This window comes from Prunus mume, linkage group LG8 (genome assembly GCF_029339155.1).
Source record: "Prunus mume cultivar Tortuosa linkage group LG8, ASM2933915v1, whole genome shotgun sequence".
NCBI classification, from domain to species: Eukaryota; Viridiplantae; Streptophyta; class Magnoliopsida; order Rosales; family Rosaceae; genus Prunus; species Prunus mume.
Window position 1 is genome coordinate 5,439,985 of NC_142705.1, and position 13,367 is coordinate 5,453,351.

General features: G+C 38.8%; 2 protein-coding genes across 4 annotated transcripts; both read left to right on the forward strand.

Annotated features, from left to right (window-relative positions):
- The first annotated feature begins 28 nt into the window (after positions 1–28).
- LOC103340510 (uncharacterized) lies at positions 29–2,899 on the forward strand. Of its 2 annotated transcripts, none has more exons than XM_008243929.3 (8): positions 29–153; positions 408–1,129; positions 1,327–1,419; positions 1,532–1,633; positions 1,787–1,852; positions 1,944–2,009; positions 2,216–2,287; positions 2,395–2,899. In XM_008243929.3, the coding sequence occupies exons 2-8, from the start codon at positions 458–460 to the stop codon at positions 2,734–2,736; spliced, it is 1,413 nt and encodes a 470-aa protein (XP_008242151.2). In that variant the 5' UTR covers positions 29–153; positions 408–457; the 3' UTR covers positions 2,737–2,899. The 2 variants fall into 2 exon arrangements, with proteins under 2 accessions (XP_008242151.2, XP_088899269.1); XM_089043143.1 differs by lacking the exon at positions 29–153 and adding an exon at positions 203–305.
- A 1,021-nt stretch (positions 2,900–3,920) lies between these two features.
- Positions 3,921–12,987, forward strand: LOC103340508 (1-phosphatidylinositol-3-phosphate 5-kinase FAB1B). Of its 2 annotated transcripts, none has more exons than XM_016796340.2 (12): positions 3,921–4,219; positions 4,553–5,265; positions 5,597–6,331; positions 6,874–7,027; positions 7,206–7,550; positions 7,955–8,872; positions 8,978–9,309; positions 9,728–9,851; positions 9,935–10,105; positions 10,259–11,749; positions 12,141–12,407; positions 12,533–12,987. In XM_016796340.2, the coding sequence occupies exons 2-12, from the start codon at positions 4,643–4,645 to the stop codon at positions 12,854–12,856; spliced, it is 5,484 nt and encodes a 1,827-aa protein (XP_016651826.2). In that variant the 5' UTR covers positions 3,921–4,219; positions 4,553–4,642; the 3' UTR covers positions 12,857–12,987. The 2 variants fall into 2 exon arrangements, with proteins under 2 accessions (XP_016651826.2, XP_008242150.2); XM_008243928.3 differs by having other exon boundaries at positions 3,939–4,219; positions 4,556–5,265.
- The last annotated feature ends 380 nt before the right edge of the window (positions 12,988–13,367 follow it).

Below are 13,367 nucleotides of genomic sequence, written 5' to 3' on the forward strand. Positions count from 1 at the left end.
TTCTCTTTCTGCAAAATAATATATATATATATATATGTATGTAAGCATATACGTATGAATGTATGTTGTGTGTCCTGTTGTCACGCTTGGAAACCAATTCTGTCAACTGGGTTTATGGAAGATAATGTGATGCCATTTAGATTATAAGGCCAGGTATATATATATGTCTTATATTTTTCTGTTCTCTTCATGCAAATTTTGTAATAAATCTGTGTTGGGTTTTCTGGAATGTATGATTGGGGTTTTGTTCCTGCTAAATTTAGGATCTTTCAGGAATTTCAGAGACTCATTTCATAATAGATTTAGTGAGTGCTGATTTTCTTAGGCTTTATTGGAAAACATGACAGTAAATTCATGTACAGGAAAGTCTTTAAGCTAATTGTATGTCCATTTTTCATGAACTTTAGGTGCAGCCAGCATAAAATAAGCAGAGGAGGAAAAGTCTTCATCTTTGAAGATGGACAACTATCTTAATCAATTTTTCAGTTCCTCTTCATGGTCAGATGTAGACGTGAAGGAGATATCATCTTGGGGATGTTGTGAATGTGGGCAACCAAATGAAATGCTTCTTAATTCAGCTGGAGTGGATGAGGATGACAACAATAGTTCACCTACATATCTGACTAATTCAAACCACAGTATGGAGAGCTTGGCTGCTCAAGATGCTTCATCTATTGTTCATGATTTAGAGTCAGATGCACAAGATGATGGTAAACACTTCAAGCCAAACCTCTCAAATGGAAAGGTGGATCGTAGCTTTAAAGTCGAAAATCCGGGCCTGCAATATGATGTGGATATCGTAACCCCCTGCTCACTTGCTTCTCTGGAGCAGCTGCCTTTGAATGGTAACATGGTGAGAACATCTCTTTCCGGCATAGAGCCGGAAAATGTGGTATGCAACAACCGTGAATCATCCATCTTCGAAAGATTCAATGGAGATTTCGAAACCCTTTCTTCGATTTCTCAGTTGTGGCCTCTTCAATCTCATGAGGGTGTTCCTTCTTCTCTTTCTCCTGGTATGGGACAGCACAGAATGTGCAGCTTTGGCTTAAAAGGAGAATATGGGGATAATGGTACTTATGCCATGGCAAACGATCCCAATAACTTGGCTGCTTTAGTCACCACAGAGGTATCAGTCTAGGATCATAAACTTACTTAATATTTCTAGTTATATAAGCTTTAGGGAAAAACTTGGGTAGCTACAAATTAGATTTTTTTTTTTGGGTAAAAAGCTACAATTTAGATTTTAACTCATAGTTATGATTATCTATTTACAGTTTTGGTAAGTGAAATGGTTTTATGATTGTTGCTTGTGTAATTTTGAAGGGAAAGCAGGACCTACAAAATTATCCTTTGCCTTCTTTTGCTTCTGGGCCTCAGATTACAATGACAATGTCTGGATTGCAGTCTTTACAGCAGGTACTTATCCTATCTCCACTGTTCTCTTGGATACTTTTGAGTTTTATCAGTTAAGGAAATCCTAATTCTATCAAGCATTGTTAAAAAATGAACTTACAATTTTCACTTACAGGCTACATCAACTACCCCCTCTGCTGAATGTACTGGAACTGGAAAGCCTCGTATGAGGGCACGTCGAGGCCAGGCAACTGATCCACACAGCATTGCTGAAAGGGTTAGTTGTGTCATTCATATAAAGTTTTGCTTCTTCATGCATTCTCTGTTTCCAAGACCTGAACCATTAGAATTTGAAGTCCACTTGTCAAAGGAATTTGGTTGGGAATTAAATGGACTAAGCATTTATTTCTTATAAAACACATATTTGCAGCTTCGGAGAGAAAAAATTGCTGAAAGAATGAAGAACCTGCAAGAACTGGTACCGAATTCTAACAGGGTAAGCTCTTCCATCTCACACTGAAACAGTTGCCAGTGTAATTTATAGGGCTGGATTTAAAGAAGAGCTGATATGATTCACGATTTTGCAGACCGACAAGGCATCCATGCTAGATGAAATCATTGAGTATGTCAAATTCCTTCAGCTCCAAATCAAGGTATATGATGGAGAACCTTCATTAACAGTTTAGATTCTGTGCTCCAGAAATAGGGTTGTAATGAAACTCAATTTTCAGTTTCCCAAACTGTGGATGGTTGACTCAAATACGGTCTGAAAAATTGAACAAAATCACAATTAACAGAACTGAGACTTTGAATTCTGTTACACTGTCCATAATTTGGTGCTTGATATGACAATATGCAGGTGCTAAGCATGAGCAGAGTTGGTGCTGCAGGAGCAGTTGTTCCTCTCATCACAGACACTCAACAAGCTAAGGTTCTAAATTTTCTTCTCTTCTCTCTCTCTCTCTCTCTCTCTCTCTCATGTTCTAATTAGGAATAAGAACAACTTGATCATTGTTCTGATAAGTGAATCTATGTCAGGGTGCCAATGGTTCTTCGCTGTTGCCTTCAGTTGGCCAAGTAACTGACATTTCATTCAATGAAATTGCCTTAGAGCAAGTAGTGAGGCTGATGGAATCAGATGTGACCAAGGCAATGCAGCATCTCCAAAGCAAAGGTCTCTGCCTTATGCCAATTGCTCTTGCTGATGCCATATCCACAGAAAAAAAATCATCATCATCACCAGCTCCTGCTTCTGATGATTGGAAGAAAACCGGTTTCAACGATAGCGGCCTTGTTCAAAACAACAGCAGCAGCAGCAGCAACAGCAGCTTGCCTGAGGTCAAACAAGAAGCCAAGAACCATTCTTTTGCTGCAAGATAACTTAGAATAAGAGATATATATAACTTTTACCTCATTATTTTTTTCTAGGCTTCTCTAGCAAATTGGGTTAGTTGCTACTTCCATGTATTTAATTTATTTTTCTATTTTAAAATTTATTTTATCGCCCTTTGGCCTTCAAAAGAAATCAAATTCTCTAGGGTTATCTGTCATCTTCCAACACACACATGGCACACACTACGACCATATGAATCAGAAGGGCATGCACCAGCGATGGTTCATACTTCATGGCGTGGTTTTGACTTGTAGCAGTTGGATCAGTTCAATCACGTGGCCTTGGTCACGTGTTGTCTTGTTTGACCAATGACCACGCGCTCGGCATCTACTCAATAAAACGACTATTGAGATGAATTATATGCTTTAAAAACCATTGGCAAAAATGGTATCTGGGATGAATTATTTGCTATAAAAATCGAATTTAATGTAGTTTTATCCACTTAATTAGAAAAAATCTCATATTCGACTCACATGAATGAATGCAGAAGTACTTTCACTTCTCAAGAAAAAAAGTCATTCCACCGAATTACAGAGTGGCTCATATTTGACTTAAATAAATACGAGAAAGATAAAATTAACGATGAATCATCCTAGCTTATAAAATTAAAACAAAATTAAAACCATCGGCAAAAATCACAAAGTTCTTTTCTCACACACATGCATGACGTGCTACCGTTCTAGTTTTATCATAAATCAATCTCTAATATAAAAAGTTATCAAAACATTTATCTTTTTATCTTCACATGCACTGATTATAGTATGCAAATAATTAATAATAATTATGGTGATTCATGAGTAAAGAACCATCCTTTTCTTCTTCGACGTGCCACCACTCCACACAAAATTTCAAAAAAACAATATTTAAAAAATAATAATTAATATGACAAGCCAAAAACAAACAACAAAAGACAAAAAAATAGAGGAAGAAGGTATAAATTTTTTGCATGAGAATTCATTAAATAAGTCGGTGGATCTTGGCATGACATATAGAGTAAAGTTTCAATGGGAGCGCCAAATAGTGGGGAATTACAGTTACAGGTGCGGTTGACATTTCGTCTTTCTCTATCTTGTAATTTTTCGTATGATTATAATAATAATAATAATATTAATTTTTGTGTGGTTTATATATTTTATGGTTCGTGTTTGTTTCCATGAACGAATATGTGCAGGTTTGTCGTTGTATGAACAAACCATTTTGAGCCGAAATTAAAACATTTATATATTCTGCATATAAGACGTGATTATATTTCTGGTGGGGTCTATCGAAGATTTTGCGCCTTGTTTGATTGATTAGGGCTTGGGTTGTTTGGTTGGAACACAGATAAATTGAATTGAAGAAAGAAAGCATTTTGGGATTGAGCTCTGTAATTGTTTGCAATCTCTCAGAATTCCAATTCGGAAAGGCACTGAATTTGGGGACTTTCGCCCTGGGGAATTGAATTTGGCTGCTTCGCAACTCTTAGTCCTGGTAATTTATGTTGCTTTTCTTCTACACCATGAGAAAATTAAGCTTAAGTTGTGCCCTTGCATGCAACCCTTTTGCTAGCTACAATGGGTAATTCTTTTTTTGAATTCTCAGTTTCTCTGCAAACCTCAATTCTCAGGTTCTCTTTTTATGTTTATGAATTTTGGAGTTGTCAATCCAAGTATGAGTGTTAAGATGGCATTTCTGTGTACATTTTAATTTCAATGAGCTCTTAGCAATCAGCTAGTCCTACCTTATTGAGTTCCAAATTCATAAAGTGGTGATCTTGTTGGGTTTTGCAATTGCTTCATTTTCTTTTGGAATTTTATTTCTTAGCAGGTGCATTCGTACTCACTTGTCGTCTGTTGTGGAAAGAGTTTGCAATGATCCTCTCATCATGAGTGGGCTTGGGTGGGGTAGTTGTCGATGGGCACCCCCGACAACAAACTATCCGAGTTAGTTGACATTTTCAAGTCTTGGATCCCCAGGAGGTCCGAGCCGCCCAATGTGTCCAGGGACTTTTGGATGCCTGATCAGAGCTGTAGGGTATGTTATGACTGTGACTCTCAGTTCACAATATTTAACCGGAGGCATCATTGTCGACTTTGTGGCCGAGTTTTCTGTGCCAAGTGTACTGCAAACTCTGTTCCTGCCCCATCTGATGAGCAAAGGGTTGGAAGGGAAGATTGGGAGAGGATTAGGGTCTGTAATTATTGCTTCAGGCAATGGGAGCAAGGGATAGCAACAGTTGATAATGGCCCTCCTGCACGAAGCCCTGGCCTCAGTCCATCACCATCTGCGACAAGTTTGGCAAGCACCAAGTCCAGCTGCACCTGCCACAGTAGTAGCAGCACTATTGGCTCTACCCCTTATTCGACTGGACCTTACCAGCGTGTTCCGTATACTTCTGGTCTTAGCCCTAATCAATCATCTCCCCAAATCGATTCAGTTACGGCCACGCAAGACAATTGTACATCTCAGAGGAGTATTAGTTCTGATGCAGCCATGGCAGAGTCGTCTCCTAACCACTTTGGCTTTGGCATGAACAGGTATCTCCTGCCCTATCTGAATATTTTTTTCTGAGTACTTTCACAAATTGATACAGCATTATTTTCTCTAGTTTCACATGTGTTTTCAATTGTCCTTGTAAGATATTTGAGTATTTCTGAATAAAGAAGACAAAATGCGGGTTGAAAAGTGAATAAAGGGTTTCTGTTTCTGTGAAATATCATTTGACTCATTCATTCTTCATCTAAGGTGAATGTTACCTGTGAGACATTTATTGTGTTAGGTCATATTAATGACTGTATTCTCATATTCTTACATCTGATTCTTTATAAGGTAATTAGTTTCATGTTTTTACTTATCCTCTGATACCAGGAGTGATGATGAGGATGATGACTATGGCGTTTATCGTTTAGATTCAGAACCAAGTCATTTCTCTCATGCCAATGACTATTATGGTGCAGTCAATATCGAGGAGTTCGATAATGTTTATGGACCACACAATGTGCATCTTGATGGAGATAACATGAGTTCCTTATTACCTGAGGGTTTTGATACACAGGGTGTAGAGGGAAGTCAGGAACTCAGGGAAGAATCATATGAACACGATAATTGTGATGAGTGCGAAACTTCTCCATATGACCTGCAAAGTACAAATGCAGAACCTGTGGATTTCGAGAACAATGGGCTACTTTGGCTCCCTCCAGAGCCTGAGGATGAGGAAGATGAGAGAGAAGCTGTCTTATTTGATGAGGACGATGAAGATGGTGGTGGTGTTGGTGGTGCTGCTGGGGAGTGGGGATATTTGCGTTCTTCAAATAGCTTTGGTGGTGGGGAGTGTCGTACTAGAGAGAAGTCAATTGAGGAGCACAGGAATGCGATGAAGAATGTGGTGGAAGGTCATTTTAGAGCTTTGGTAGCTCAGCTTTTGCAGGTTGAAAACCTACCTCTGGCTGATGAAGACAACAAAGAGAGCTGGTTGGACATAATTACATCTTTGTCTTGGGAGGCTGCCACACTCCTTAAACCAGATACAAGCAAGGGTGGAGGAATGGATCCTGGGGGATATGTGAAGGTCAAATGCATAGCTTGTGGGCGTAGGAATGAGAGGTAATTTTGATCTAAAGTCGGTGTATGGTTTCACATTGCAGTGCAGCTTAAGGCACTGTCATTCGGTGTAGTATTTCAGTAGACCAAATTCAGAATGGTTCCCAAAATTTTAGCTTATATTTGTGACAGTCCTGTTATGTCAGCTTATGCAAGAATTTCTTGTTGGTTCTATTATCAATGAGTATATTTTAGCTATCGATTTGGGCTGAAGTGTTAATCATTAGCTATTTAACCATATCTTCTGTTATTGAACCATTTATGTGTCCAAGATGGAGATTTCCATTCTACACAAATATCATTGTGAAAGCTTATTAAAAGAAGATGGCCTTTGTCATTCTGTTAGACTGATGATTCATACTTTTAGGTTCTTGGAGGTGGATGACATGTTTTTGCTGAATAGATCCTATATGCTTGCTTGAATGTTCGCTTCATGTCTTCAATCACCACCATTCATTGCAATAAGGCTTCATTAAGGTTATATGTTCTTGTAACAAATCACCCATTTTCATAATTTTGACTTCTTTTGTTTTCATTTTCTTCAGTACGGTGGTTAAAGGAGTTGTTTGTAAGAAAAATGTGGCTCATCGGCGAATGACATCAAAGATAGAAAAGCCACGCTTTTTAATCCTTGGAGGAGCTTTGGAATATCAGCGTGTTTCAAATCTATTATCAAGTTTTGATACTTTGTTGCAGCAGGTTGATTTTACCTTTTCCCTTGTCCCTTTATTTAGGCTTTGTAAGTTAAAGATTTAAATATATAGGGTTTTGATAAGGGTTTGAACTCTGCTTATGTTTTGTATCACTTACTTATCCTACCATTCATTTAGCAATCCAGGAGGTTTCTTCTTCTGATGGACTATATTCTCTATTTTAGGAAATGGATCATCTGAAGATGGCAGTTGCAAAGATAGACTCACATCACCCTAATGTTCTTTTGGTGGAGAAGTCTGTATCCCGTTATGCTCAAGATTACCTTCTTGCGAAAGACATATCACTTGTTCTGAATATCAAGAGGCCACTTTTAGAGCGAATAGCCCGCTGCACTGGGGCACAAATAGTCCCTTCAATAGATCATCTCATATCACCAAAACTAGGGTATTGTGATATATTCCATGTGGAGAAATTTCTTGAAGTGCATGGCAGTGCTGGGCAAGGTGGGAAGAAATTGACAAAGACTCTAATGTTCTTCGAGGGTTGCCCGAAGCCCTTGGGTGTTACTGTAAGTCATCAATATAATTACATCACACATGGACATGGTGGATATACAAAATTCTGCTTAAATTTTGGGCATTAACTGCACTTATTGTTGTTCTTCTTAGACCTTGAATGTATAGGCTAGTTACTGTATTTTCAGTTAGGTTATCTAGACAAATATAATATCCTGGTGGGAGCACAAAAGCAATATAGCAGAGACTAGGAAATTCTAATCAGCTTAACAGGATCACTGACCGAGGATGTTAATATTGTAAGATAGAGTTCTTAGCTTGGACTGATGGATTGTGGGTTGCAATTGCATGCCTGTTTTTGCATTTGTAGTAGTAATTCCTTTTAATCTGTTTTCTGTTTTAAGAAAATTTGAAAAAGAAGAGTCGGAAGTATTCAGATGAATTGAATTTGTTTCAGATTTTGCTCCGTGGTGCCAATGGGGATGAGTTAAAGAAGGTGAAACATGTTGTCCAATATGGAGTTTTTGCGGCTTATCACTTGGCTCTGGAGACTTCATTTCTAGCTGATGAAGGTGCTTCACTTCCAGAACTTCCTTTGAAGTCTGTGATAACTGTTGCATTACCCGATAAACCATCAAGTATTGACAGGTCTATTTCCACAATACCTGGTTTTAGTGTCCCAGCGGCTGGCAAGCCTCAGGGTCCCGAAGCTAGCAGTGAACTACAGAAATCTAATAAAGGCTCAATTTCAGATAGTGACTTGTGTACCAATATCAACCCCATTTTGAATATGGAAGGCGCTAATTCAATTTGCTCATCTAAAGCTGCTTGCTCTCAAGCTTTTCTTGGAGTTCATTCCTCTGGCTCTGTAGAACCTAGATCTCCCTTCAGTTCCTTGTCTCACCTGGGAGAGGATATCAGAGATTCCTACCGTAAAAAGCTCCCCGGAATTTGTGCCTCTGAAAATGATATTGATATGGGTTGTAAAGAATCTTTCCTGGCCAAAACAGATAAGGCTGGAGAAGCTTTGTTCAATGATATATTGATCTCTAATTCTTTTGGAGCCTCAGAGGCAATAGAACATGGTGGTGGCAATAGCCATGCTGATAATGTTGCTTTAGCTGCAAATCTTGGAGAGGCTCCAGAATTTACGTCCATAAAAAATCATAGTGATAATCACAATGAGGAGGTGGAATCTTCAAAGGAAGAGTTTCCCCCCTCACCTTCTGACCACCAAAGCATTTTGGTTTCCCTATCAACACGTTGTGTATGGAAAGGAACTGTTTGTGAACGGTCCCATCTCTTTCGAATCAAATACTATGGAAATTTTGATAAGCCTTTGGGGAGGTTCTTACGAGATCATCTATTTGATCAGGTACTTTTTATTGTCAATCATGACCTTTTTCCTTTGCTAATTTGATATGAAATATATTTTTCTTCAGCACAGTCATAACACGAAATTGTCATTCTTCTTTATTAGAGTTACCTTTGTCGTTCATGTGGGATGCCATCAGAAGCGCATGTTCATTGTTATACTCATAGACAAGGGAGCCTTACAATATCTGTTAAGAAACTCCCAGAGACTTTGTTACGGGGGGAAAGGGAAGGCAAAATTTGGATGTGGCACAGGTGCTTGAGATGTCCTCGAACCAATGGCTTTCCTCCAGCAACTCGCAGAGTAGTCATGTCAGATGCTGCTTGGGGTTTATCTTTTGGGAAATTTTTGGAATTGAGCTTTTCAAATCATGCAGCTGCAAACAGAGTCGCAACCTGTGGTCATTCCCTTCACAGAGATTGTCTTCGGTTTTATGGGTATGTATTTTCCCTTTTGAACTGCTGAAACTTGCACTAACCAGTCTCAGTCCACCCCACCAAATAGAAAATGTTGAAGAAGAAAAACATTCAGGACGTGTATGAAATATTTTCTGTCATTGCACCAGATAGACACTACATTCATAATTTTGTCATAATTTCTCAGCTTAGACAACTGCACGTTAGTCAGGGTGGTTTCATAACTGTTAACTCAAGGTGCTCTGATTTGGGTTTCTTGGGTTGAGTGGTCTAGACTTCAAGACATCTTGTCACCATTCTCAGTTTACCTTTTTGCTTTTCAGGGAAAAACTTGTTCTGTTGCATCACTTTGTTTCTTTTTGTTCTTTCTAAGTTCTCATCTATACGCTAAAGCAACGTTATTTGGTATCTTCTTATCCTATTGTTCTTACGTGTACAGTTTTGGAAGAATGGTTGCTTGCTTCAGCTATGCCTCAATTCATGTTCATTCTGTTTATCTGCCACCATCCAAACTCGAATTTCACTATGATAATCAGGAATGGATACAAAAAGAAGCAGATGAGGTGCAGTTTTTAAATCTTAGTTGCTATAGCAAGTGATTCTAAACTTCTCAGTGCTTATGAGATTGTTGATCTTGTGTTACTAGGTGGGTCATCGGGCAGAGCTTCTATTTACTGAATTGCGCAATGCTCTTAATCAAATTTTAGGGAAGAGACCACTTGCAGGGACACAGGATGGTGGTAAGAAAACACCTGAATCAAGTCATCAAATTGCAGAACTTGAAGAGATGCTTCAAAAGGAAAGAGAAGACTTTGAGGTAGTTCACTTGAATCCCACCCCCATTCCACCTGCTCCTTCCTACTTGAAATCTACCCAGCATTATGAAATTTTCATTTCCTTTTTCATTTATTAAGGAAGTTCTCTTATTTGCATTATTTGGTATCTCACTGGTGACAATGGCATTGTTTAGGAATCACTGCGAAAAATTATGCATAGGGAGGTGAAGTTTGGCCATCCTGCAATTGATATTCTTGAGATCAATAAATTGCGGAGGCAGTTGCTTTTCCACTCTTACGTTTGGGACCAACGCCTGATTCATGCTGCCAGTTTAAGTAACAAAGGTTTTCAGGAAGGTTTGAGCAGTTCCCTTCCAAAACTCAAGGAGAAACCTCTCAGTTCTATGGAGAAGCTTGCTGAGACAAATATAAACTCCAAGCCAGGTAAAGGAGTTAGTATTTGTGATTCCTCTCTTCTGGAAACAAAGCCCGATATAAATGTTAATCCAGGAGGAGATGTTGGCTACTTGAGCCCGCCTGGAGGGGTTCATAACAAAACTGAAATGGGTCTGGATCTGAATCATAGTAATGAGGCTGATCTTTCCACTCCTTCCTTTCCAAATGTCATAGATAAATCTGATCCATTGGAATCTGGAAAAAGTGTACGAAGGGCCCTCTCAGAAGGGGATGAGTGTCCAACAGTGGCAAATTTATCTGATACCCTTGATGCAGCTTGGACTGGTGAAAGTCATCCAACTAGTACAATACCTAAAGACAATGGCTATTCTATTCCTGATTCAACCTTAGTAAATTCTCCAACTGCAATAAGAAAAGTTGCATCTAATTCAGATTTGCAGAACTATACTATTGACCAAGTTGGGGTAAAGGTAACTCATTCTCTTAGCTCTCCATTGCATCTTAAGGGATTCGACAAAAATATTTCCTTGAATGCTCAGAAGCTCTTTGTTGGTGAGGGCAATCCTGTCTATGTTCCATTGTTCAGGGAATTGGAACGGCAAAGTGGTGCCAGGCTGCTACTGCCTATTGGTGTTAATGACACTGTTATCCCTGTGTTTGATGATGAACCCACTAGTATTATTGCATATGCACTTGTCTCGCCTGATTACCATTTGCAGATCTCTGAGTCTGAGAGACCAAAAGATGCTCTGGATTCTTCAGTCTCATTACCGCTTTTTGATTCAGCAAATCTTCTCTCACTTACCTCTTTTGATGAGGCAGTTTCTGAGACCTACAGGAATCTTGGTTCGTCTGATGAGAGCCTCATATCCACGTCACTGTCACGGAGCTCTCAGGCTTTGGACTCACTCTTGTCAAAGGATTTACATGCTAGAGTTTCTTTTGCAGATGATGGGCCCCTTGGCAAGGTGAAGTATACAGTGACTTGTTACTACGCAACCCGGTTTGAGGCTTTAAGGAGGACATGCTGCCCTTCTGAAATGGATTTTGTGCGATCTCTTAGCCGTTGTAAGAAGTGGGGGGCCCAGGGTGGAAAGAGCAATGTTTTCTTTGCAAAAACCTTGGATGATCGGTTTATCATCAAACAAGTTACAAAGACGGAGCTGGAGTCGTTTATCAAGTTTGCACCATCTTATTTTAAGTATTTGTCAGAGTCAATTAGTACTCGAAGCCCGACTTGCCTGGCAAAGATCCTGGGTATTTATCAGGTATTCTTCGTTGCTTTTGCTTTCACCAAAATGCTTAATGACTTTATGTTGAGGTCATTACCTGAGCTATAAAATTATCATTTGCCTTGGTAACTAACTGCTTCTCCTGCTGCTGCCGCTTTCTTGTTCAGATATGGAACTAGCAACTAGTTATAATCAGATCAATTAGTAGATCTTACCTCATTCATGTTCACATCTCAATCTTGACATCTTGCCTGTGTAACAGATGCAAAAGTATTCATCTGGATTTTCTTACTTGTCTAATCTAGATTGAGAAAACCAAATTCTTTTGACTTGAGTTTCACCATAAAAAGAAATCCTGAATATGATATAGTACTTTACACTGTATCTCAGTCTAACCCAAATTCTTCATTTCCCTTTTGTCATGAAGGTTTCATCAAAGCTTGGTAAAGGAGGAAAAGAGTCCAAGATGGATGTTTTAGTAATGGAGAATTTGTTATTTAGACGGAATGTCACACGGCTTTATGATCTCAAAGGATCTGCTCGATCACGTTATAATCCAGATACAAGTGGGAGCAATAAAGTTTTACTGGACCAGAATCTGATTGAAGCAATGCCAACTTCTCCAATTTTTGTGGGTAACAAGGCAAAGCGGCTACTAGAGAGAGCTGTCTGGAATGATACTGCATTCCTTGCTGTAAGTTCGATTTAACTCCCTGTCACAGTATTAATATTTTCTCAGCAATCAGAAATCCTTGTGTTTTGTTGTGTGATTTTTGTGGCATCCATGTTTTGCTAATATGCTTTCATCTATTTTGCCAGTCAATTGATGTGATGGACTATTCATTACTTGTTGGCGTGGATGAGGAAAAGGATGAGCTAGTTCTGGGGATTATTGATTTTGTGAGGCAATATACATGGGACAAGCACCTTGAAACTTGGGTGAAGACCTCAGGCCTTCTCGGCGGACCAAAGAACACGTCTCCCACTGTGATTTCACCCCAGCAGTACAAGAAACGTTTCAGGAAAGCTATGACCACTTATTTTCTCATGGTACCTGATCAGTGGTCTCCCGTAACGATCGTTGCTAGTAGGTCCCAATCTGAACTTTGTGAAGAAAATGCGCAGGGTGATGGAGAGCTGTGACACCTTTTAGCCTGTATATGTCGAGATTTAAGCTGAATAATCTCAACAATTTTTACTTGTATATGTGAAAATCTGAGCAGAATGAATAATGTCACTGCAAAGCTATATATCAATATGCCTTAATTTCTCTCGTTTTCTTTGTCTTGCTCCCAATGTTATTTTTTTAATAATTCTTTAGATATAGGCATTCAAAACTTTTTCTTTATAAGAAGACTTGGCAAGGAATTTTTCGTGAGGCATATTTCTTAAGCAAAGTTGATATCTTTGTCTCTTTCAGGCTATTCCCTTTGAAAAGTCCGTCTTTGGATGCTCAGCCATCACTTGGCAAATCCAAAGTAAAAAATTAGAAAGTATATATTAAATGCACGACTACTGTCAGATGTTGATCCGCCGGTGTTCCTCGACAGCAAATTTCTTGGATCCACGTGTCTATACTAGTTCATATTTAATAATTATAAAAAAAATTAAAAAAAATAAAAAACTAGTTTATATAATTTATACAAACTAAATC

What these genes read in the sequence shown, in the direction of transcription:
- LOC103340510 (XM_008243929.3), top strand. Translation starts at nt 458, where the DNA reads ATGGACAACTATCTTAATCAATTTTTCAGTTCCTCTTCATGGTCAGAT. An exon ending in GATTGCAGTCTTTACAGCAG is followed by an intron (nt 1,420 to 1,531) that starts GTACTTATCCTA and finishes TTTCACTTACAG; the next exon opens with GCTACATCAACTACCCCCTC. An exon ending in TCCTTCAGCTCCAAATCAAG is followed by an intron (nt 2,010 to 2,215) that starts GTATATGATGGA and finishes GACAATATGCAG; the next exon opens with GTGCTAAGCATGAGCAGAGT.
- LOC103340508 (XM_016796340.2), top strand. Translation starts at nt 4,643, where the DNA reads ATGGGCACCCCCGACAACAAACTATCCGAGTTAGTTGACATTTTCAAG. An exon ending in TACAAAAAGAAGCAGATGAG is followed by an intron (nt 9,852 to 9,934) that starts GTGCAGTTTTTA and finishes TTGTGTTACTAG; the next exon opens with GTGGGTCATCGGGCAGAGCT. An exon ending in AGATCCTGGGTATTTATCAG is followed by an intron (nt 11,750 to 12,140) that starts GTATTCTTCGTT and finishes TTTGTCATGAAG; the next exon opens with GTTTCATCAAAGCTTGGTAA.